We start from the raw sequence: 26,068 nt of genomic DNA, 5'->3' as shown, positions 1-26,068 counted from the left end.
CAGGCCTCTGATTATGTTCTGATTCTCTCCCCACATTCTCACAGATTGTGAGCTTTAGTCAAACCACACTACTGGCCATAGCCTTGCTGAGCTATTTGCATGGGCTGTTTCCTCCTCCTATTTGCCTAGGAACTCCTAGTCATCCTTTAAATCTCCTTCTTAATCCCTTCCTAACCCCTCTGGCAGAGTTAACAGACACATTTTCTATGCTTCCAAAGCACTGTGTCTGGGTTTCTACATTGCATTTTATTGTAATGTCCTGTTTACCTGTCTGTCTCCCATGCTGCATAGAGCAGCAGGTGGAAAGAGACCACTCTCTATTTTCCTGAATTTTCCAAACACAACACCTGGGACATCAGAGTTCCTGGGACTCTGTAGGTACTCAATAAATATTTGTGGAATGACTAAATACTTCCATGTTTACAACATTGGTGGACACAGCTGAAGAATCCAAGAACGGTAGTCAGGGGCTATAGCAATTTCTTGCCAGTGTTGCTGTTAATATTTTTCTTAGATAGCTACCCAGTCCTTTCACAGTCTTTTTTTTTTTTTGAGATAGAGTCTTGCTCAGCTGCCCAGGCTGGAGTGCAGTAGCATGATCTCATCTTGGCTCACTGCAACCTCTGCCACTCGGGTTCAAGTGATTCTCCTGCCCCAGCCTCCCGAGTAGCTGGGACTGCAGGTGCATGCCACCATGCCCAGCAAATTTCTGTATTTTTAGTAGAGACAGGGTGTCAGACAGGGTGTCACTGTATTTTTAGTAGAGACAGGGTGTTGGCCAGGATGGTCTCGATATCTTGACCTCATGATCCGCCTGCCTTGGCCTCCCAAAGTGCTGGGATTACAGGCTTTCACAGTCTTTAACAATTTTTGAGATTCTTATAGAAGGTGTAGAGGCTTCAGGCTGGGCACGGTGGCTCACGCCTGTAATCCCAGCATTTTAGGAGGCTGAGGCAGGCGGATCACGAGGTCAAGAGATCAAGACCATCCTGGCTAACACGGTGAAACCCTGTCTCTACTAAAAATACAAAAAATTAGCCGGGCCTGGTGGTGGGTGCCTGTAGTCCCAGCTACCGGGGAGGCTGAGGCAGGAGAATGGCGTGAACCCGGGAGGTAGAGCTTGCAGTGAGCTGAGATCATGTCACTGCACTCCAGCCTGGGTGACAGAGCTAGACTCCGTCTCAAAAAAAAAAAAAAAAAAAGATGTAGAGGCTTCAAGGCTTCAAGCCTGGTTATAATGTGGCAAAGCACTTCTGGAGTTTTAGTGATCACCCAAGTTAATCTTAGATATTACAGTCTAAAGACACCACACACACACACACACACACACACACACACACACACACACACTCGAGCATGGTTTCATACAAAATCCCATTGAGAGGGTAAAAGTTGAAATTGATTTCCTCGAGATTCACATACGAGCTTCCATGGACTCCAAGCTGCAACCCAATAAGCTAGGGCACTCCTTCATTTAGAGCTTCCCAAGACACAGCACCATCTACTGGGGCAAGAGTTTATGAATATAAATTGTGGCAGGGCTCAAAAGAGACATTTTTTTTTTTTGAGTGGAATCTCACTCTGTTGCCAGGCTGGAGTGCAGTGGCATGATCTTGGCTCACTGCAACCTCTGCCTCCTGGGTTCAAGCGATTCTCCTGCCTCAGCCTCATGAGTAGCTGGGACTACAGGCGCCCACCACCACACCTGGCTAATTTCTGTATTTTTAATAGAGACAGGGTTTCACCATGTCGGCCAGGATGGTCTCAATCTCTTGACCTAGTGATCCCTCCACCTTGGCCTCCCAAAGTGTTGGGCTTACAGGCGTGATCCACTGTACCCAGCCCAAAAGATAATTTTTAAAAACATTTTCATTATAAAATACGTATTAAAAAGGATATAAAAATCCATGTGTCCAGTTTAAAACAAAAATAATAAAAGGAATTCCCATACTTGCTGCCCAGCTGAAGGAATGGAAAAGTTCCCTGTGGTCTCCTCCATCATCACACCCAGTTAGCCACTACTATACTGAATTATATATTAACCATCCCCTTGTTTTCATTATAGCTTCAATATGCTTATGTTCTATACACATTTTTGCCTGTGTTTTTAAATTAAGAAAAAGATGTCTCCAGCAGTGGTCTGATATAGAAAAAAATAAAAAATGAAAATGAAAGATGTATTTACTTTCAAATTAAATAAGAAAAAAGGTGTGTTTTTAGAAAGGATTAAGTAGCTCATTTACCTCAAATCCCCCGGTTTTCTTATGTGTGTTCTGAACCATACATTCACATCCTTGCCTATGAATTTATGAATATTATTGGCCAGCTAGTAGATGGGGCTATAGCCTATGCTTCCATTTCTGGGCTCCTTAAAATAGGGACTGTGCCCTATATTCACTCAGTGTTACCTATGATACCTAGATTCCATCTATCTGTCTATCTCTTCATTCAGTTGTAATTCAAAATAATGGACTGATGAATACACAATGAAAATCTAGACATGTTTTTGTGTGGGTATTTTTTTTTTTTTGGTCTGTTTTTTAACTTAGTAGAAATGGAATCACAGTGCCTGTATCATTCTGTAACTTACTTCTTTTTTTTTTTTTTTTTTTTTGAGATGGAGTCTTGCTCTGTTGCCCAGGCTGGAGTGCAGTGGTGTGATCTCGGCTCACTGCAAGCTCTGCCTCCCAGGTTCATGCCTGTGTCCTGCCTCAGCCTCCCAAGTAGCTGGGACTACAGGCGCCCCCCACCATGCCCGGCTAATTTTTTGTGTTTTTTAGTAGAGACGGGGTTTCACCGTGTTAGCCAGGATGGTCTCAATCTCCTGACCTCGTGATCCACCTGCCTCGGCCTCCCAAAGTGCTGGGATTACAGGCGTGAGCCACTGCGCCCACCCTTTTTTTTTTTTTTTGTAATGGGGTCTCACTCTATCGCCCAGGCTGGAGTACAGTGGTGCAATCTCGGCTCACTGCAACCTCTGCCTCCTGGGCTCAAGCAATCCTCATCCTCCCACCTCAGCCTCCCAAGTAGCTAGGACCAAAAGCGCATTTTTTTTCTTTTTTTTTTTTTTGGTACTTTTGGTACAGATGCGATCTCTCTATGTTGCCCAGGTTGGTCTTGAACTCCTGGGCTCAAGTGATCTGCCCGCCTCAGCCTCCCAAAGTGCTGGAATGACAGGCGTGAGCCACTGAGCCCAGCCTCTGTGACTTACTTCTTTCAGTCAACACTGTATTTTGAGGATTTGTCCATGTTGATGAGTTGAGCTGTAGTTTACTAATTTTCATTGCTGTATTTCACAACATCCCCTCCACTTCCCAAGCTGAAGGAGGAGGGGAAGGCAAAATTTGGGTTACATTTGGGAGTAGGTGGGTTTGGCCAGTGAGTTCTCCCAGATCTGTCAGGGATGGGTGCTTTTGGCCCAGCAACAGCTTCCTCAGCAGTGTTCAGGCCTCTGTGGGAGGGAGGGACCACGCAGCCTCTCCTTCCTGCAGATCTGAGATGCCATGGTTTGCTGTTGGGCTGATTCCAGTCTTCTCAGGATGCTTGAGGGACAGGGAGAAAGATGTTCATATTGGAGCTGCCTCTCTGGGGAATTTGAAAGCAGAAGTCAGGAGCTTCCCGCTGGAGGCCAGAGCAATGAGAGAAGCTGGGTGATTCAGTTCCCAAGTTTTCAAAGGGCTCTGTGGTCCATAGGCAAAGACAGAAGAGATGGCATTTCAGGAAGGCCTTCTCTGAGCTGGCTTTTCTGGGCACCTGAGTTGGGGTGGCGTTGAGAAATGGCATGGGGGCAGCCAACCAGCTGGCCTCAATTTGCATATTCATAAGCCCCCCATGCTGGTTGGCTGCACTAAGCAGCCCCCACTGTCCCCAGAGTCAGCGGCTGCAGCAAGACTGGGTCTGTCAGACAGTGCCCTGTGCTAAGAAGGGGCCAGAGGCTCCCCTCACCCAGCCACGGGCACCCGGCCTGCCTGGAGAGGAAGCAGGGAAACCAGAAGCACTTCCTGACCATGGCTCTGTCTGCCCAGGGCTGGTGAAGAGTGGGCTGCTCCGTCTTCTAGAGTGGTTGGCCCCACCTGGCCACAGAGCCCAAGACAAGGACCTCCCAGAGGAACTCTTCCCTGTGAGTAACATCATCCTTTCCATTTACCTTGCCAGAGTACTTTTTAAAAAGTTATGGAACATTATGAAAATTGTCAAATATGCAGAGAAGTAGACAGAGTAGCATAGCAATACCCACCCCTATACTCATCACCTAGATTTAACAACTGTTCATATGTATTTGCTTATTTTTGTTGGCTGAAATACTTTCAGGCAAATTATAGACATGGAGACATTTCACTCCCTAATTCCTCACTCCATAATACTGTGTATGCATCTCTGGAGCCCTTTTGAAGCTCTTCTTTCATTAGATTCTCACCCAAGTTCTCAGTGAAGGGATGATTATCATCTCCATTTTATAAAAGCTGAAACGCAGGAAGTGCGGCTTTAGGGCCAATGACTGGGAGTAGTGCCCAGACCTCCTAACTCCCAGCCCAAGTGCTTGTACAGCCACATGAAAGGATCTCTGATGTGCAGGGGTGTTTTCCTAGAGAGCAAGGAGGCATTGCAGCTGCTGTGTGACCTTGGGCATGTCACCTTACCTCTCTGGGCTCCTGGTTCCTCATCCATAAAGTAAAGGCATGTCATGAAGATCCTCGGACCCCTAACGCTAGCCTGTGACATTTCCCTTGGTTTCTAGAAAAACGAGAAAAGACAATGTAAAGAGTTTTTTGCAAAGCTAACCTTATTTGCACATTATGCCTTTCCCCCTTTTATTCTTTTAAAAACAAAGTGGTTAAGATTTTATTTTATTTTATTTTTATTTTATTTTATTTTTTTGAGATGGAGTCTTGCTCTGTCGCCCAGGCTGGAGTGCAATGGCACGTCTCAGCTCACTGCAACCTCCACCTCCGGGATTCAAGCAATTCTCCCTGCCTCAGCCTCCTGAGTAGCTGGGATTACAGGCATGCACCACCACGCCCAGCTAATATTTGTATTTTTAGTAGAGACGGGTTTTCACCATGTTGGCCAGGATGGTCTCAAACTCCTGACCTCAGGCGATCTACCCATCTCAGCCTCCCAAAGCGCTGGGATGACAGGCGTGAGCCACCCTGCCCAGCTAAGATTCTTTAAGAAATAAAAATCATTTGTCAGTGAAGGGAGATGAAAAATTTTAAAGAGGAAATAAAAGTGATGGTAGATAGTAGTCTTTTGTATACTTATTTTTTGTGCCTTCACCTGCAAAATAAAATGTCAGTAACTCTCAAACTGGTCCAATATCTTTCCTCTTCATTTTTTATTTTTAGTAAACCAATTTTTATTCATTTTAAATAAGTTTTAAACTACTTTTGTTTTGGGGGCTTTTAAAATGAAAACTGAGTTAGGTCCACTCCAATGCCCACTGATTTATTTTTATGAAATTTGTATGGGCCGGGCGCGGTGGCTCACGCCTGTAATCCCAGCACTTTGGGAGGCCGAGGTGGGTGGATTACGAGGTCAGGAGTTCAAGACCAGCCTGGCCAAGATGGTGAAACCCTGTCTCTACTACAAATACAAAAACTAGCCGGACTCGGTGGTGGGCGCCTGTAATCCCAGCTACTTGGGAGGCTGAGTGAGAAGAATCGCTTGAACCCGGGAGGCAGAGGTTGCAGTGAGCCAAGATCACGCCACTGCACTCCAGCCTGGCAATAGAGCGAGACTCCATATAAAAAAAAAAAAAAAAAAAAAAAAACTTGTATGATGCTGGCAGGTCATCCTGAAGCTCTGAAATCATATCTATCTTGATTTCCCATTCTGCAGCTTTCTTTTCAACATGTTCTCTGAGGATTTGTGTAAAGAATATACTGCTGTTCTTGCCATTTCCAAAGCGGTCTTTAGAAAAGCCATATCTATCCCTTTATTATTTTTGGTCCCAAAAGGCGGATTCATAATTACTGTATCAAATGACTTGACATCCTGTTAGATAACAGGCACACATCACATTGAACCATGTCAATATTTGTTAACTCAAACTCTTCCACATTCCTATTAACTATTTCCAATACATCTTCATCTCTGTCAAATCCAACACAGAACCCTGCTCCTCACACTGCAGTTCCCATGCTAAGCATTCCACCACTACAGCCTAGATCTGCAAAAACTTCACTTTCAATGTCATCATAAGTGCTATGGATTGCATACAGCATACATGCTGCAATGTGAAGCTTGGTGGGATACTGTTCTAGAAGCAGCTTGGCCTTTTCGAATCCATCCACTTATTGCAGGTGACTCTCTAGTTCCTTAAGCCTTAATTCCTTCATTTTTTTTTTTTAAATATGGACCCTCAGGGTTTGAAGGCACAGGATCTCAGGAGGCGACTGGCACCTTGGCCGGGGCCAGAAGACCTCTTCATTTTATTAATGGTTGACATCTAAAAATATAAAAATCTGGAGACCAGCCACTGTACCAGATGCTCCTAAGCCCTTTCCAGCTCTAGAGTTCTATGGCTGTGGGGGCTCCTGAACCCACCCTAGGAGGAAAGGAAACCAGTTTAAGGAGTGCCTATTTCCCGCACCAGAGAATGCAAGGCCCACCACATGTGATCCTCACCACAATCCTAGGAGAGTGACTGTTATCAACCCCATTTTACAGCCAGAGAAACTGAAGGGGAAAAGGCAGAGTTAATTTGTGTAAGTTCACATAAGAGCTAACAAAGGGCTGGGCGCGGTGGCTCACGACTGACTGTAATTCCAGCATTTTGGGAGGCCAAGGCGGGCAGATCATGAGATCAGGAGATTGAGACCATCCTGGCTAACATGGTGAAACCCTGCCTCTACTAAAAATACAAAAAATTAGCTGGGCATGGTGGCACGTGCCTGTAGTCCCAGCTACTCGGGAGGCTGAGGCAGGAGAATCACTTGAACCAAGGAGGTGGAGGTTGCAGTGAGCCAAGATCGCCACTGCACTCCAGCCTGGGCGACACAGCTACACTCCGTCTCAAAAGAAAAAAAAATAGCTAACGATTCCCCCCAGGTCTAATACCTGGTAGATCATTCCATAGTTCACAGCCATCATTGATGCAGACCACCAGGGCTTCTGACTCCATTGTGTCTGTGTCTGTGGATGGACAGGGCTGTGTGGCCTGGGCCTGTCAGTCTGACCCCCTCTCCTCATTTCTGTCATTAGCCAGTGCAGTGAAGAGAGCCTGTTCAGGGCTGGACCAGAGGTGGATGGGTGGCCTCCGACCTGCAGCAGAGTGGGGACAGTGCAGGGGGCCTCTCATCATAGAGAATAAAACAGGACAAGGCTGTATATGAAAATGCCTTTGAAAAGCATAAAAACGCTATGTGACTTTGAGATGTGCTACCCTGAACAAGTCTTCATCAGTAGCAAAAGTTAGCTCTGTCTGGCAAGTATTTGGATGGGAGGCTGTTCAGGAGTACAATGGGTAAGGCAAAAATGTATTCATATACAGATGTGATTAAGTCATCATTATTATGAAATGCCAGTGGTGGGCCCTTAGATCCCATAATGAGTGTTGATGAAGGTAAAAGCAGCTGTTTCAGGATAAGGCATTTTCCTCCATACCTTTCCAATCATGTTGGGTGGTCATCTACTAAGCACAAGGCTGGTCCAGTTGGAATCCAACTGAATCTAGGAAATGAATGAACAAAATACTGCAAAGAAAAACATGTTTTCCCAACAAAAACCAGGCAGGAATTTTATCAAGGAAATAACAATAAAACTGCTTGTATAAATCTGATTTGAGCTTCAATGACAGTGATGAGAATGAGTTAGCATCTCTTGTGCTTCACGAGGTACCTTTTACCTAAGGACTCTCCATAGCCCACCTTGCTTTATTGATTGGTTCTCTTGTGACCCAGCTGAAGCGCATCAAAGGTGTTTGCTGTTCCCTAAATGTGTACACATCACAGAAGGGGAGACATGGCCTGTGAGCTGCCAGTCTCACCTCAGCTGGCCTCATAGGCAGCCCTTCCCCTTTGTCCCACTTGGGCAGAGCTTCGGGAGCTCTCCAGGGATATTCCATGGAAGGACATAGACCCACAGGGAGAAAGGCTGCCATGTAGGAGGTGATCTGTGCAGGTGATGATGCCACAGACACTGGCTGTTCCTTTTCAGCTCATGCCCCGGTGCTCTAACACAAAGCTGAAAGGAGACAACACACAACTTCTCTCGTATGTTCTTGTTTGTTTGTTTGTTTGTTTGAGACAGGGTCTTGCTCTGTCGCCCAGGCTGAGTGCAGCGGTGCTATCATGGCTCACTATAGCCTCGACCTCCTGGGCTCGAGGTCCTCCCACCTCAGCCTCCCAAGTAGCTGGAACCACAGACAGGTGCCACCACATCTGGTTAATTTTTTCTATTTTTTGCAGAGATTGGATCTGATATGTTGCCCAGGCTGGTCTCGAACTCCTGGGCTCAGGTGATCCTTGAGCCTTGGCCTCCCAAAGCACTGGGATTACAGGCGTGAGCTACCACATCTAGCCTTATGTCGTCCATTATATACTTGAAATTCAAACTCACCCTCATTTTACATTTTCCAGCTATAAAATCCTATGTGCCTTCGCAGTTATCTTATAAGCCCTGTGTTCTATGCTTGTGTTTGTAGCTAAATTTGCTTCTCCAGTGGGGTTTTTTATTTCTGGTACCGAGGAATATGTATCTGGGAAAGAGTTAATGAGAAAAAAGTGCAGTTTTTAAAAAAAAAATAGACTTTATTTATTTTACTTTATGTTTTTAGAGACAGGGTCTTACTTTGTTGCCCAGGCTGGAGTGCAGTGGCTATTCATTGGCATGATCGTAGCACACTACAGCTTTGAACTCCTGGGCTCAAGCAGTCTTCCCACCTCAGCTTCCTGAGTAGCTGAGACTACAGGTAAGCACCACCACATCTGTCTAGACTTTATTTATTTATCTATTTATTTATTTATTTTTTTGAGATGGAGTCTCGCTCTGTTGCCCAGGCTGGACTGCAGTGGCTTGATCTCGGCTCACTGCAACCTCCACCCCCGTGGTTCAAGCAATTCCCCTGCCTCAGCCTCCCAAGTAGCTGGGATTACAGATGCACGCCACCACGCCCAGCTAATTTTTTTGTATTTTTAGTAGAGACAGGGTTTCACCATGTTGGCCAGACTGGTCTCGAACTCCTGACCTCAGGCAATCCACTCCCCTCGGCCTCCCAAAGTGCTGGGATTACAGACGTGAGCCCCCGCGCCCGGCCTAGACTTTATTTTTTAGAGTGGTTTTAGGTTCACAGCAAAATTGAATGGAAAGTACAGAGATTTCCCATATATCCCCTGCCTTCAACATGCATAGCTTTCTCCATACATGCAAATGTTTAATTAACAAAGGCAAGATTGCCTTTTTTCATTACAAAACTGAAAACATATCCATTAAAAATTTAGAAAATTCAGAAAAATAAAAAGAAAAAATAGAGAAAAAAATTACCTGTGGTTCTATTACCCATAAACAACATTTTGATGTATTTATTTCTCTATAATGTATGGGCGTGTGTGTGTGTGTGTGTGTGTGTGTGTGTGTGTTTTGAGGCAGGCTTTCACTCTGTTGCCCAGGCTAGAGTGCAGTGGCGCAATCAGAGCTCACTGCAGCCTCAACTTCTTGGTCTCAGTGATCCTCCTGCCTCAGCCTCCCTAGCAGCTGAGACTACTGGCACAAGCCACCACAATGCCCAGCTGATTTTTTTTTGGAGAGACAGGGTTTCGCCATGTTGCCTGGGCTACTCTCAAACTCCTGAGCTCAAGCGATCCTCCCACCTTAGCCTCCCAAAGTGCTAGGATTACAGGCATGAGCCACCATACCTGGCCTCATATTTTTCTTTGTATTTTTAATATCTAATTTTCTCTTACCCCCCCCACTCCAGTTTTATAAAATAATGTTACATAAACTTTACTTAAACACTATTTTTCAAAACGGCTGCATAATATGGCATCATGTAGATTATACCATACCTTAACTAGTGCCTCCTCTTATTAATAATACTTGGATGGCCATCTTTGACATAAATTTATGAGTCTAGCCATCATTTTCTTGGCTTAACTTCATAGACATAGACTCACTGATTCAAATGGTATAAACATTTTTAAGTTTCTTAATATACAATCCATGAATATTTCCAAAAAAATATATGAAAACTGAGCAAGATTACTGAGAATCAAAGAAATACACATAATGAGGTAACATTGTCACCTACCATAATGGCAAAGATTTAAAAGACAATGCCCAGTGTTGATAAAGATAAGGAGATGTATGTTCTTTTATAGATACATTGGTAGGAGCACAAATTGGCTATTTAAAAGTATATATATACAAGTAACACACGAATATATTCTTGTAAAAATTCAATTAATATAGAAATACACAGAGTAAAAGTTGAGGTCAGGCATGGTGGCTCACGCTTGTAATCCCAGCACTTTGGGAGGCCAAGGTGGGCGGATCACCTGAGGTCGGGAGTTAGAGACCAGCCTGACCACCATGCAGAAACCCTGTCTCTACTAAAAATACAAAATTAGCCGGGTGTGGTGGTGCATGCTTGTAATCCCAGCTACTTGGGAGGCTAAGGCAGGAGAATCACTTGAACGTGGGAGGCAGAGGTTGCAGTGAGCCGAGATCACGCCATTGCACTTCAGCCTGGGCAACAAGAGCTAAACTCCATCTCAAAAAAATAAAAAAGTTGAAGGTTCTGCTTCAGTCCCTCCCTCTACCCCCAATCAGTTGGTACATTTCTGGAGGACAGTTGGAAAAGAAGTAGAACAGTTTAACATAGTCTCAGCCTTTGATGCAATATTTTCACTTCTAGAAATGTAGTCCCCAAAGAAATATGTAGGAGTGTTAATCCCAATATTATTCATAATAACAATAGCTACAACTTATCAGCAATAACTAAGTGCCAGGAACTGTTCTAAAAATATAACACGTGTTAACTTATTGGATCCAGATGTGAATTCCACAATAACCATAGATATTATGGTTACGCCCATTTTACTGATGAGAAAACTGAGGTACGGAGAGGTCACAAACTTAGCTAAGTGGCTCTAGGGATTCAAGTCTAGGCAGTCTGACTTGTGGGTCTATGTTCTCCATCTCCATATTATCTTTTTTTTTTTTTTTTTTTTTTTTTTGAGACGGAGTCTCGCTGTCACCCAGGCTGGAGTGCAGTGGCGCGATCTCGGCTCACTGCAGGCTCCGCCCCACTGGGTTCACGCCATTCTCCTGCGTCAGCCTCCCGAGTAGCTGGGACTACAGGCGCCCGCTACCTCGCCCAGCTAATTTTTTGTATTTTTAGTAGAGACGGGGTTTCACTGTGTTAGCCAGGATGGTCTCGATCTCCTGACCTCGTGATCCGCCTGCCTCGGCCTCCCAAAGTGCTGGGATTACAGGTGTCAGCCACCGCGCCCGGCCTGTCTATGCTTCTATAATAGTGAAAATATAAGAAGGAATCTATCAAAGGAGAACTTGTTAAGTAAATTAGGGTACATCTATACAATGGAATATTATCAGCTTTCACAATGTTGCTGTAGATTGATATTCATCCACATGAAAGATTTAAAAATGGAGGCATAAAACTATATATCTATAATACCATTTTTTTCTATATATATATATAATTACGAGAAATTATAAACTTCTCTGTACATGGAGAAAAGAGCTTGGCAAAAATGATGAACACCAAAATTTTAACTGATTTTCTCTGGGAGTAGCATTAGAGTGTCTTTCTTTTCCTCTTAATACATTTCTATATTTGGGAAGTAAAATGATCCTACATTACTTTCATCGTCTAAGAGATGCAATAAAGCTATTTTTAAAGGATTATGACAATTGCTACCTCCATCAGTGAATATGAGAGTGCTAGTAGCTAATTTTCAAACAGAAAGCATCACTGCTTCATGCAGACTTACCCAGATAAAGGGCTGTGGGCAGCACGCCGGCCTCAGCACAGAGGTTTCCTGTTTCTCAGCAGTCCAGAGGCAGAGTTTCCATGATTGCATGGGCGTAAACATCTCTGGGTACCCAGCCACAGTGGAGTCTGGCTGGATTTCCAGTTTCTGGCCTCAAGATATTTCTGTTCATTGTTGCTTCATTAAACACACTGGTCCCATCTGTTACCCTAGTAGATCTGTCTTCTGGAGCACACAGACTACACGGAACCTCAGAAACAATACCTTGAATAACCCACAAGGGAGATTCAGCAGCTTTAGTGGTTCTATGCCCTTCTCCTCAATGACTCTATCTACCCGTCTGTCTTTCTGTCTGCATTGATTTTGTTCCACGCACAAGCCTCCATGCTAGGTGCTGGAGAGATCTGAAATAAAGTATTGTCTATTGAGGAGACAAAAATCAATATAAATGAAGTATTTATGGACAATTTATTCAATGGAGTTAGCAAACATCTGGTAACATCTGGCAGTCAGGCACTACTTGGGGACACAAAGATGAAGCTCACAGTCTAAAGGGGAAGATGCATTGATCACTTCAGAGAGGAAGTGACATTTCAGTTGGATTTTGAAAGAGGAATAAGAGTTTGTCAGTGGAAAAGTGGGAGAAGGGCTGGTCGGGCCGAGAGAATGTAAATGCAAAGACACAGAGGCTGGAAGGAGCCTGGCCTGTTCAGTGAACACAAAGTCCAGGACAGCTGGACACAGGCAATTGTTGAGGGTAGTGGCTCCAAAGGAGTTAGATCGAGACCATGTTTGTGAAGAGCTGAGACATCTGAACCTTCTAGTCCACAGGAAGCTAGCAAAGACTTTGATTCCATAGAGGGGCATAAGCAGAGCTAGCTACATTTTAGAAGATTAATACCAGTGGCAATGTCATTGGGAAAATGGAAACAATCAAAAGAAAATTTCCACCAGTTCCCATCACATTTATCCACCTGCCTGTACTGGTGTGCCTCCACTGCTCTTCCTTTTGCTGCATGGATGAACTGAGTGTTCCCCTGTCTACAGTCAATCCCTCCTTGTGTGCACTAGATCTCTTCCCCTCCTTCCTACTCAAGCACATGGCTCCAGAAATTCTCCCCCTCTTGCCTACATTAACATATTTCATCTTTCTGCAGCAACATTGTTATCAGCCTACAAATATGCTGTTATTCTGCCTATCTTGAAAAACTCTCTCTTGACCCCGTTTTCTCTTTCAGCACTGTCTCATTTCTGTCCTCTTTACAAAACTCCTTGAAAGAGTTGTCAGATTCAATGTCACCTACTCCTCTTCTTGTCCTCTCCCTTAAATCCACGTCAATCAAGCTTTTTTCTCCCTGTACTCCACCAAAACTGTTGACCAAGATTCCCAGTGACTCCACATTACTAATTCAAATGGCCAATTTACTATCCCTCTGTGACTTGGCCTCTCCCTCCTCCTAGAAACATTTACTTCACTTGGTTGCCAGGACCTCGCACACCCCTAGGTTTCCCCCTGCCTCTCTGACTGCTCCTTCTCAGTTGCCTTGGTTGATGCCAGCTCATGCCCCCAGCCTCTTCATGTCCCTGTGTCCCAGGACTTGGACCTTGGCCCTCCTCCCTTCTCTGTCTACATTTACTCCCTTCGTGACCTCATCCAGCCACATGCTGACCACCCTCAATTTTACATTTCTAGCCCAGATCTCCCTGACTGAACCCCAGGCTTATTTCTACAATTGCTTTCTGGTTTTTTGTTTTTTCTTTTTCGAGACGGAGTCTTGCTGTGTCACCCAGGCTGGAGTGCAGTGGTGTGATCTTGGCTCACTGCAACCTCCACCTCCTGGATTCAAACAATTCTCCTGCCTCAGCCTCCCAAGTAGCTGGGACTACAGGTGCCCGCCACCACACTCGGCTAATTTTTGTATTTTTTAAAGTAGAGACAAGGTTTCACTATGTTGGCCAGGCTGGTCTTGAACTCCTGACCTCGTGATCCACCCGCCTCTGCCTCCCAAAGTGCTGGGATAACACACATGAGCCACTGCACCCAGTCTCCAATTGCTTTCTTGACATCTTGATATTTAGATGTCTGTCTAGTACTTATATCAAATTTAACATATCCAGGGTATCGTTGTAGTGTCCCTGTTGGTTAAAATATCAATTCTGCCAGTTTAATTACTATGATTATGATTTTTTTTAGACAGAGTCTCGCTCTGTTGCCCAGGCTGGAGGGCAGTGGTGTGATCTCGGCTCACTGCAACCTCCGCCCCCCAGATTCATGCCATTCTCCTGCCTCAGCCTCCTGAGTAGCTGGGACTATAGGCACCCGCCACCACACCTGGCTAATTTTTTGTATTTTTAGTAGAGACGGGGTTTCACCATGTTAGCCAGGATGGTGACCTGTGATCCGCCCGCCTCAGCCTCCCAAAGTGCTGGGATTACAGGCGTGAGCCACCGCGCCCGGCCCAGTTCAATGATTATTATTAGTTAGAAAGCAAGTGACGTGCTTGGAGTATAGCGTAGTTTGATGCTTTGTGGGAATAAAACAGCTTTAGGCAGTCTTTCCTGAAATAGCTCCCTCCTTCTCCCCAACCGCTCTCTCCAGTTTCCAACCCTTTGTTGTGCTTTCTCTTCACAGCAGGTATCACACACTGAAAATATATTTGTTTGTTTATTCTCTGCTTTCCCTGCTAGACTGCCTGTTCCAGGAGGGCAGACTATGCTGATCTTGCTCACTCCATGAGCCCAGAAGAAGGCCCGACACACAGCAGGTGCTCAATAAATAGTTGTTCAATAAATAGTTGAACAATGAATGCGTAATCTGATTTTTCCAAGAGTTAGGACGGCAGTGTTTTTTTTTTTTTTCTTTTTCTTTTTCTTTTTTTTCTTAAGACAGAGTTTCACTCTGTCGCCCAGGCTGGAGTGCAATGGCACAATCTCGGCTCACTGCAACCTCTGCCTCCTGGGTTCAAGCGATTCTCCTGCCCCAGCCTCCCGAGTAGCTGGGATTACAGGCGCATGCTACCACACTCAGCTAATTTTTTGTATTTTTAGTAGAGATGGGGTTTCACCATGTTGGCCAGGCTGGTCTCAAACTCTTGACCTCAGGTGATCCACTCGCCCTGGCCTCCCAAAGTGCTGGGATGACAGGTGTGAGCTACCTTGCCCGGCCTGAATTTGCTTTTTTTTTTTGAGATGGAGTCTCACTCTGTCACCCAGGCTGGAGTGCAATGGGGCGATCTCGGCTCACGGCAACCTCCACCTCCCAGGATCAAGTGATTCTCCTGCCTCAGCCTCCCAAGTAGCTGGGATTACAGGCGCCCGCCACCACGCCCAGCTAATTTTATACTTTTGGTAGAGACAGGGTTTCTCCATGTTGGTTAGGCTGGTCTCGAACTCCCAACCTCAGGTGATCTGCCTGCCTCAGCCTCCCAAAGTGCTGGGATTACAGGCGTGAGCCACCGCACCCTACCAAATTTGCTATTTCTAGAAGTGCCTTGGGTGATTCTGTTGCCCTTAGTCACTAGAAAAGTCACTCCGAGACAACGCTTGGTTTGACCCCAGTCTGTCACTTCTGAGCTGCATGACCATAGGGAAGTAGCTTCTTCTCTGATCTTGTTTCCTTATCTGTAGACAATAGGCATGACCATATTCTCATGGAGCTGTTATGACACATTAATTAAATTAATGGATGTAGAGTTCTTGGCATAATGCCAGTTGTTCAGGCGGCTGCCACTATGATATTATTATTATTATTATATTATTATTTTATCGTTATGCCCAAGCAGGAGAAGATTTTTCTCCCTGTAAGATCACTCTGGGAGTCTCCTCAAAGTGGGGTTCTGAGACCAGCAGCATCAGCATTACCTGGGAGCTGGTTTAAAATGGAGAATCTCTGCCCCACCCCAGATCTACTGAATTGAAATCTACACTTTAACGAGACCGCGTTGAATGTTTGCACATTCACATTTTAAAAGGACTGTTCAAAGTCACACGTACTCTTTTCTTCCTGTCTCTAATTTCAGGAGTCTGCCCAGGAGGTTCATGAGCCCTGGCATCCCAGAATCTGAATCCTTCCTCAGCGACAGTGGCTCTTCACCCTTCTAAGTGCAGAGGAGGAAGCCCAGCGCATTCTGGGTGCACTTCCAGCTGAGGAAATAAGGAGGAGGAATTCCTGAAGCCCTGAACAAGTGCCTGGGATGGATCCAAACTCCATCTTGCTTTCTCCTCAGCCCCAGATCTGCTCCCACCTAGCAGAAGCTTGTACGGAAGGCAAGAGAAGCTCATCCCATCCAGAGCTGGATAGAGACTCCCCGTTTCCCTGGAGTCAGGTCCCCAGCTCCAGCCCTACAGACCCCGAATGGTTTGGTGACGAGCACATCCAGGCGAAGAGGGCCAGAGTGGAGACCATCGTCCGAGGCATGTGTCTCTCCCCGAATCCTCTGGTGCCAGGCAATGCGCAAGCTGGGGTCAGCCCACGCTGCCCAAAGAAGGCCCGAGAGAGGAAGAGGAAGCAGAACCTTCCCACACAGCAAGGCCTCCTGATGCCAGCCCCTGCCTGGGACCAGGGCAACAGGAAGGGGGGCCCTCGTGTGAGAGAACAACTTCACCTGCTGAAGCAACAGCTAAGACATCTGCAAGAGCACATCCTACAGGCTGCCAAGCCCAGGGACACAGCTCAGGGGCCAGGAGGCTGTGGCACGGGGAAAGGCCCTCTGAGTGCAAAGCAGGGGAATGGCTGTGGGCCTCGCTCCTGGGTTGTGGACGGTGACCACCAGCAAGGTACCAGCAAGGACCTCTCTGGGGCAGAAAAACACCAGGAGTCTGAGAAGCCCAGTTTCCTTCCTTCTGGAGCACCAGCTTCGCTAGAGATTCTGAGGAAAGAGCTGACCAGGGCAGTGTCCCAGGCTGTGGACTCGGTATTACAAAAGGTACTATTGGATCCACCAGGCCGCCTGACTCAGCTGGGCAGAAGCTTCCAGGGGCAGGTGCCAGAGGGTAGAAACGAGCCCTCACCTCCTGTGGGAGGGGCCTGTAAAGATCCACTTGCTTTGGTTGCCTTGCCCAGGAGGGTCCAGCTACAAGCTGGGGTCCCAGTAGGAAATTTATCACTGGCCAAGCGTCTAGATTCTCCTAGGTACCTTATCCCTCCAAGAATGATCCCCAAACCCTGTCAGGATCCCCCAGCAAACTGTCCCTTGACTGCACCTTCCCACATCCAGGAAAATCAGATTCTTAGCCAGCTACTGGGTCATGGATGCAACAATGGCCATTGGAGTAGCAGTCCTCCCCAGGACTCATCTTCCCAGAGGCACCCCTCCTCAGAGCCTGCCCTACGACCTTGGAGAACTACTAAACCGCAACCATTGGTCCTGAGCCAGCAGCAGTGTCCCTTGCCTTTCACCTCTGCCCATCTGGAAAGTCTACCCCTTCTTCCCTCGGTGAAGATGGAACAGAGAGGCCTGCATGCTGTCACGGAGGCACTGCCTTTCTCTTTGGTCCACATATCCTTTAATAGCAATTGAAGTTCTCATTGTTGGCCAGGTGCAGTGTGGCTCATGCTCGTAATCCCAGTGCTTTGGGAGGCCAAGGTGGGAGGATTACTTGAGGACAGGTGTTCAAGACTAGCCTGCACAACATAGCTAGACCCCATCTCTAAAAATAAAAAATTATCTGCACATGATGGCCCATGCCTGTAGTCCTAGCTACTCAGGAGGCTGAGGCAGGAGGATTGCTTGAGCCCGGGAGTTCGAGGTTACAGTGAGCTATGATTGCACCACTGCACTCCAGCTGGGCAACAGAGAGAGAGACAATGTCTCAATAAATAAATTAAAATATCATTGACACTGTGCAGAGAAACAAGAAAACTAAAAGTTGAAGAGGAGCTGGGGACAGATCACCCAGGGTCTTCTTAATGTTGCTCTGGGCCTTCAGCTTATAGTGGTGACCACATTCTGGAATTTAAGGACCTGGGAAGGTTCACTTAGCTTCTTCTATGACCCATCGGGTTCTGCCACTTGACTTATTCCTTTGGGTCTAAAAGGGTTTTGTTTTGAGACTCAAATAGGCTTCTGAAATACAATGAATATCCTAAGGAAGAAAGAATCCATAATTTGGTTGTCAGCCGCCCATACACTTAGGAGGAGAGGGTCAAAGGAATGACGTCATCTAAGGTATAGCCTCCCCAACCCCATAGTTCTACAAGCAAAAATCCTATATTGTGTAGATAATTCCTGGGGAGCAGATGAGGAACAAGAAACTTCTGGGCCAGATGGAAAAGGAGTTTTCCTTGGGGATTAAACCCAGAGAGGTGGCTGGAAACGGCCAGAGGTCTCCAGTTTAAGGAACAACTTCCAAGGTGCAATGGAGTGCCTGGAGACTAGGGGCTGGGCATATGAAGGGAGAGGAGGCTCCCCATGAGGAGGCCTGAGTGGCCCAGGCTGATCTGCAGGGCTCTGGATCTTATTGCATCATCTTTGCAACCCTTAAGTAGACGCTACTCTCTTAATGTATTTCCCAGAGTAACCCTCGGGATATTAATAATTGTTGAGTTAGAAGAAAAAGTTCCTTGGGGAAATACTGAGATGGTTTCTTTTCTGCAGGAATTCTCAGAGCCTTTAACATGAGTAAATGGAAGCTCTAAGAGGAGAATGTACACAGCCCCAAACCCATATGACCCATAGAATAATCCACTTCTATCAAGCATCTTGCAGAACTTAAGTTCTTGAGAATATATTTTGGATGTTGCTTTTTAAGCTAGCTGTGCTCACGCTGCTGCTTCTTGTGTGCAGCTTTGAGGGGAATCTCCAGAAGCTGATGAGTCTGTGGAGTTGCATATCCAGGTGGGAACAGTCGTGTCCTTTGCCTGGCAACTGCTGTGAGGGCAGCAGGATGGGGTGGGACCAGCTCATTACCATGCCAGAACCTGCCTTTGTGTCCTAAATGCCATGAGCGCCCCCTGCCGGTCAAAAGTGTTGGAAACACCCCAAAGCTTTCCTGGAAGTTAGCGAGCAACTGTAAAACCAATGCTGAGAACACTTCACTTGCCACCACTCTTGGAGGCAGAGATTCCACCATAGACAGATTTTCTTTATAAGAAAGGCTACCTGTCTGGGCCTTTGATAACCACTAGTTGACTCTCCATTAAATTCAGACAGCTGCAAAAACACCTCAGTCTCCCAGAATTTGCTATTTGTTGAGCACCTACATGTGCCTGTTCCTGCACCCTAAATTGGGGATTGGGCTCAGAGAGCTTCTGGAGGTTTGGGGCCTATCCTAAGAAATACCTAAGCCAGGACTGGCTGCATGGGTGAAGTACTTGACTATCTTTGGAATGACTTGGGGCCCCCTAGCAGCACCCTGGCCCCTCAACTCTTCCCTCATTCCTGCTGCCTATATTCCAAGAGATTTATTCCTGTGGGCCATGAAAGCCACCTGAGAGCAAGCTGCTTTACAGCATAAAAAGAACGTTCACATTCACATGACATCCTGTGACATAGGTAGGGCAGATGTGAAGATCATGAGGGGAGCATTGACAGAACACCTTCTCGGTGGCAGGCATTGCTACCAGCACTTCACACATATGTGCCCACCACCACTTAGCTACAATTCTGAAACCCATAAAGCTTTGACAGGCCCTATGATTTTCCCCCCCTAAGAATGATGCAATCTTTTTTTTTGGTAGCAAAACCTGGCCTGCACTGATTGGAGGCTATTAATAGATTTTATCCCACTTAGTATAGTCATACGTTTTGCTGCAGAAATGTTAATGTATTGGATTATAGACTGTCTCAGCTGTGGATGTTAATTAATGTGTGGTACACACATCGTATTATCTTTATAAGCTAACAAATTCTGAAATCCAAACTCCATTTGGCTCAGCGTTTCAGATAAGGGGTTTAGACCTGTATTATCTCACCGTTCTCAAGCATCCACTCTAAGATCGGGTATCCGAGAAGCAGAGACAGAGAAGGGAGCTCACTCGTCCAAAGTCCCAAGACACACTAATGAGCAACCAGGATTTAAACCCGGGATCTGATGGCCAAGTACAAGCTTTAACCACTATACTCCACATCTTAGCAATGAGGCTCAGAGCAGTTAAGTGGCTTGCCCAAGGTCACACAGCTAATAGATGGCAAAATCAGTGTCTGAAACTGGGTCTTTGGAATCCCAATCCAGGATTCTCTCCACAGCATTTGTGGATCTGTAGGAAGGGTAAGTAGGGGCTGATGGAGCAGCAGGGAGGGGTCTCCTGTGCAGCAACTAGGTGCCTGGGCCACCTATAACCATAGTCAGTTGGTCTGGTTTCTTTCGGTTAAACAGATTCATCCTATGTGGAAGTCTTAATTGTCTTAAGCTACAGCTCTCGGATCTGAGATCCCAGGTTACTCTGTGTAATGCTTCTCACCCAGCCTAAGGACTGTCCCTAAAAATGCAAAGCGTATTTGTGTAAATCTTTTTTTCATTTCCGTCCTGCCCCAGTGCTAGGCAGTCACATCACAATTCTCCGACTCTTGTTAAAGGGGAAGGAATCTGTCTGTTCCCAGAGTGAGGTATAGTTTGGAATCTAATTTCCATATATGTGTATGGATTAAGGTTGACTGTTCACTCACTCACTCCTTCACACAACAAATATTTATTGAGCACCTACTATGTTCCTAGCACTGGGCTAGGCACAAAGATGAAAAGATAAGGTCCTCACTCTCAAGGAGCTCACAGTCTAGACGAGACAAACATGCAGTAAAAATTCCAATAAGGTCATCGCTGCAACAGTTTGTACAAAGAGTCTTCATAGCCCAGGGTAAGGAAGGCCTAATTTGGCAAGGAACGGTTTAACAGAGGTGGGAGCTTCTGAGCTGAGACCTGAAAGATGAGGGATAGTTCTGCCAGGCAAATGGAGAGTGGGTGCCACCCAACCATTCAAGCTTCTTGAGCAAGAGCAAAATATGAGCTGGTATTCAGCCTGCTTAGATGTTTGCTGGTTATAAAGGCAACACTGTGAAGGCAATGATAAGAGTGACAGCCAGAATGGGGACCACCTAGTTTACTCTTCTCGTTTTACAGCTGAGGAAACTGAGGCAGAGAGGGGAAGTAAATCTCTGCTTGGGGTTTTGAAATGGTTTATCTGGGATAGAACTGCCATCTCTTCCCATCCCACTTGGACACCACACACACACACACACACACACACACACACACACACACACACACACACAAAATACACCAACCTGTATTTGACATCATCTAAGACCACACACACACACACACACAATACACCAACCTGTATTTGACATCATCTATGCTACATAACTTTTCCACATCGAGATGATTTTTACATTCTGTGACTTAACTGTGCACGTGTCATCCAGCTTATTTGACCAGAGTTTCCAGAGACAGAAAAATGGAGCAAATACACAATTCCAATCAGAAAAACAAAATGAAATCAAATAGAAACCACAGGAACAAGGAATTCACTAGTTAATTGATAAACTGGCATTTTAAAGTGTTCATTTTCCTTGACACTGAGATAAATCCAGGAGGGTCTAAACCCTGGTCACTTGAAGAAGGCCAAACTAATGTTTTTCTTCACACGATATCCCAGCTCCAACCTCCTGAAGGTTTATTTTCCTGATGTTCAGGTAAAGTCACTCAACTAAATGGCAGCTTCTGCAGAACTCCCAAGAGGCAGTGTGTTTTGCCTGGTGTGAGGCAAGTCCTAGGTCATCATATGTGCACTTCAAGCTCCCCTTAGTGTTGCTGATGGAAGCAATGTCCAGTTCTGGGCTGAGACTCTACCCAAATAACCGTGAATAACTTTAGGCTAGAAGGTTGGCTGTCTAAATTCTTAAGCTACTGAGCTGTAGATAATCCCCAAAACAGAAACACATGGGCAGGAAAAGTAGAGGGAAACAGAAACACTAGTTAGTGGCCTTTTTGGCTAGTTTTCTGCCTTGGCTGGGGACACTATGAAAAATAAAATATAGGCCAGGCACAGTGGCTCATGCCTCTAATCCCAGCACTTTGGGAGGCCGAGGTGGGCAGATGATCTGAGGTCAGGAGTTCGAGACCAGCCTGACCAACATGGTAAAACCCCATCTCTACTAAAAATACAAAAACTAGCTGGCGTGGTGGCATGCGCCTGTAATCCCAGCTACTCGGAGGCTGAGGCAGGAGAATCACTTGAACCCAGGAGGTGGATGTTGCAGTGAACAGAGATCGCGCCACTGCACTCCAGCCTGGGTGACAAAGCGAGACTACATCTCAAAAAAAAAACACACAAAAACAAACAAACAACAAAAAATATATATAGAGAGAGAGGGAGAGAGAGACAGAGTGTCAGACACTGTCAAATTTATGTTCAAATTGCTATAGTTCAAAACTGAGTGAAAGTACATACAGATGAAGTGTGACAATAAGGAAAATCAAACTAATTGTTGGGACCAGACCTCCCCTGTTCCCATAAAAGGTTTCTGAGGGCCTCCTTTACCTTGGGTGTTGGGTTAGGGGCTGTTAATACTTTTGGTCTACATCATTCAAGCTTTTCTTTCCCTCATATTCAGTTGGTTGGTTGATCCCTGAAGCAACCTCTGATTTTGATTTCAATTCATTCCACAATTCAAAGTTGCTAATAAACTGCTCCCTGACCTACATCTTGCCCTTCCCTTGGCCCTTTATCCAAGTGGAAGGCCCCAGGCCTGCCATGCAGTCCACCTGGGTGCAGCAAAATCTGGCACCACACTGGTCTTGACCCCTAAGTCCCACTCAAACACCACAAAAAGCTTTTCATGGGTAAAACAACCCCCATAAATCTAGCATATCAAAAAAAAAAGTTATGTTCTAATGGGCACTGTAGCTAATTTAGATTTTTCTGAGTATAACTAAATAGGCTTGGAAAATAGCAGTGGCTTCGCTTTTTTTTTTTTTTAAAGGAAGCCCCTGTTAATGCTGGTTAAAGCCATGTATATGAACCCCTATACTGAGCTGGAAGCAGACAGTTCTAATTCTGAGCACCTCGTGGCAAATGTCTGACTGGATGGACCTCTTGTTTGTACAGTTCAACCGCTGCATTACCTCCCAGATGATCAAGTGGTTCAGCAACTTTCGTGAGTTTTATTACATCCAAATGGAAAAATCTGCCCGGCAAGCAATTTCAGATGGTGTCACAAATCCCAAAATGCTGGTGGTTCTCCGCAATTCAGAACTTTTTCGAGCTCTCAATATGCACTACAACAAGGGAAATGACTTTGAGGTAAGACCATGTACTGGGTTCCCATGAGATCTGATGAGTGTCTTCCCTCTATGATTCGAGTTTTAGGAAAGATCCCTCTTCTGTGCCTCCTTAAGTTACTGAGAGCCAGGGCAGCCTGGGCCAATCTCTGTATCATCCACAAAGATTACAGCCTCAACAGCTTCACTTGGGCAACAGGTGGAAGCAGCAAACTGAGTCTACAGCCAGTCTTCATTCTGAAGCTTAGTGAGAGGTCTGCCAGGTGTTACACCATCTTAGACTGAATACCCTGTCATTATCAAGTTACATAACTTACTGACCTTTTTGCCTTAGTGCCAGGAGGCTCAGGACTGAATGCTGAGCTCAGTTGTGGCACCTAGTCTTGGCCTAGGTTTTCTCAACAATTTCTATGCTTTTCATGATTTGATTCTTATCTGTATTTTCCCTTGAAAATGTATCAGTGGGCCTTCCATAGCAAGTCACCTCAAATCCTTTCTGGAAATAACAATAAACAACACTCAAGCTCAGTCCCTCGGGGATCCCTATGAAGGCACACTGGTGGCACCTCAGAGGTAAAGCGTCAGTGAAAGGTGAGCCTAGGTGTCACTGGTGCACATTCCTAATCAAGAGATGCGTGTTGCCTCATGCACAGCTGACAGCTGTTAGGCTGGCATCTGATTCTGCAGGTGCCGGGTATATCTGGTCACAGATTACACTTCCCTCTTCTTGATTTCTCCCTTGACTGTGATCACAAAGAGTGGTTTATTGATACCTCCAAAAAATACAAGAACTGTGGTCATCCACTGGTTGACTGGTGAGTCAGAGTATGTTTGGAAAGCTAAGACTACCTGTGGGTAAAATTGTCCATGTCTCCCTTTCTGAGGCTCAAGGGGTCACGGCCAGTATGGGACAGGCAGCACTGCTGCATCTTTCCACATAGGGTGGTCATTTGACCTGCAGTGGCAGCAAGCCCCAAGCCAAGCTGGGTCTGGAGCTTGGCGGTGGGGCAACCCATCATTCATGGTGCCAGTCTGGGTTAGGATTCTAGAACAGCACCCCCCATCAACCAGCTCTGAAAGCAGGAGTGTAAGCTCTTCAGACCCAGCCCTAAAAGGCAGTGGAATGAGGTATGACAGTCAGAAGCTTGGGGGCACTCCTTTCCACAGTTAGTACTAGGGAAAAGAATACCGAAGTCTCTTTGAGCCACAGATTTACTTTCAGTAAGATTTTCTGACCTGCTTAGTTAAAAAGTCGCCCATTAGCGAGATCAGCTCCTCCTACAAAGGAAGTGTCCTTAATTCACCTTCTCCCAGGGCTTTCTCATTGGAGCTGTCTTATCAAGGTTTGTGTCTGATGAGGAAGCAGAGGAGTCCTAGGGTTGCAGAATCAGGGGCCACTAGAGCAGGGATGCTCCTAGCCCACTACCCAAGAAACAGGCAGCATCCGCTAGTGAGGGCTCTGGCACCAGTGCTTCCCAACCTCACGTCTTTTCTTTCTTGTGGGTCTCTTTGGAAATGCAGGTTCCAGATTGCTTCTTGGAAATTGCCAGCTTGACGTTACAGGAGTTCTTCAGGGCTGTCTCCGCAGGGAGAGACTCAGATCCTTCCTGGAAGAAACCCATTTATAAAATTATTTCGAAACTGGACAGTGACATCCCAGAGATATTCAAATCTTCCAGCTATCCCCAGTAGCTGTTTCGGGGTTAAGATCCCACAACGTGAGGAGTGACTGGCTAGGGTTTCCTGGGTTTGTCTTAAAGGGCAATTTAGCTGTAGTCATATAAAAAGGGCACAAGGAAATCTCCTCTATCAAAACAGGTACTATTACCATTTTGATCATTTATTTCCCTTTCCAGAATCATCAGAAATTTAACTATAAAATGTACTAACTATATTGGTGTATTGGTAGTATATTGTAAAAGGAACACAAGTTTCCAATCAGAAGACTTGAAGCTCAACTCCATTGTTTCCAGGTGTTGTGACCCTGGGAACTTCCTGGTATCTCTGTATCTGTAAAATGAGGTTGTTAAGGATTAAAGGACAGTATGTCCTATGCAATGTCATTCACACACAAATGTCAATTTTTTGAGCCCCTCTTTCAGATAAGGTTATCTTATTTGGGGTTTTTACAAATTGCTGTTTTTAGTCACCTAATTATAAAGCGCCATCTATTTGCTAGATACTTTCACATACTTTAAGCTTTTCACCCTGAAAAGTAGTTATTATCATCATTTAAAAGATGACCAAACAGAAGCTTTAGAACTGCAAGGTAACTCGCCAAAGCCTATGAGGCTAGGACATCTGGGTTGATAGGGACAGTCAGGAGCCTGGAGGAACCAAGACTTTCTGATGCCCAACTGCATGCTGGACCCATCTCCTGCAGCTAACTCAGGATCTCAAGCAGGACCCCACCCCTAGTAAGCATCCAGCGCTGACAGGGCACCGTCACCTGACAACTCCTGCCCAGCACTTAGGAGCACTTCACCGCCCAAGATTTCTGCTGATCATTTCAGCAAACTCAAGACAAACTTTCTGCAGGACTTGAGTGTTGCTGTTTATTCACATTTGTCTGCTGGAAGAGTTTATCAGCTGGATAATGCAAATAGTCTCCAGCTGACCATTGCAATTGGTGCCCCAATCTCATATATGCAGAAGAAGCTGAACTTCAGACTGTGAAAGGTAGAAAGGGCCTTAGGGGATCATCTGGCCCATGCTGCTTAAATTGGGAAGGAAGAACCGCAGTCCAGACAGGAGGCTTGCACAGGCTGTGCACAGCCTTGCAGATGATAAATGGCATAACTGGGACAAATGCAGCATCACACAGAAATGGAAATTCTCCCACTCCATAACAAAATTACAGTCCATGGCTGACCTTCCACTGATGAAGGAATTCATGA

The 26,068-nt window shown here is 45.7% G+C and overlaps 1 protein-coding gene and 1 pseudogene across 1 annotated transcript; one reads left to right on the top strand and one right to left on the bottom strand.

The window, feature by feature from the left end:
- Positions 1–313: 313 nt before the first annotated feature.
- Positions 314–7,169, bottom strand: LOC100982908 (rRNA N6-adenosine-methyltransferase METTL5-like; annotated as a pseudogene).
- Positions 7,170–10,589: 3,420 nt separating this feature from the next.
- Positions 10,590–24,863, top strand: PROX2 (prospero homeobox 2). Its single transcript, XM_008977910.4, has 5 exons — positions 10,590–17,443; positions 18,776–18,787; positions 21,482–21,583; positions 22,999–23,193; positions 24,693–24,863. The coding sequence occupies exons 1-5, from the start codon at positions 16,145–16,147 to the stop codon at positions 24,861–24,863; spliced, it is 1,779 nt and encodes a 592-aa protein (XP_008976158.2). The 5' UTR covers positions 10,590–16,144.
- The last annotated feature ends 1,205 nt before the right edge of the window (positions 24,864–26,068 follow it).

Source organism: Pan paniscus, chromosome 15 (assembly GCF_029289425.2).
Source record: "Pan paniscus chromosome 15, NHGRI_mPanPan1-v2.0_pri, whole genome shotgun sequence".
Taxonomy (NCBI): domain Eukaryota; kingdom Metazoa; phylum Chordata; class Mammalia; order Primates; family Hominidae; genus Pan; species Pan paniscus.
This window is presented reverse-complemented; position numbering and strand designations above follow the sequence as displayed.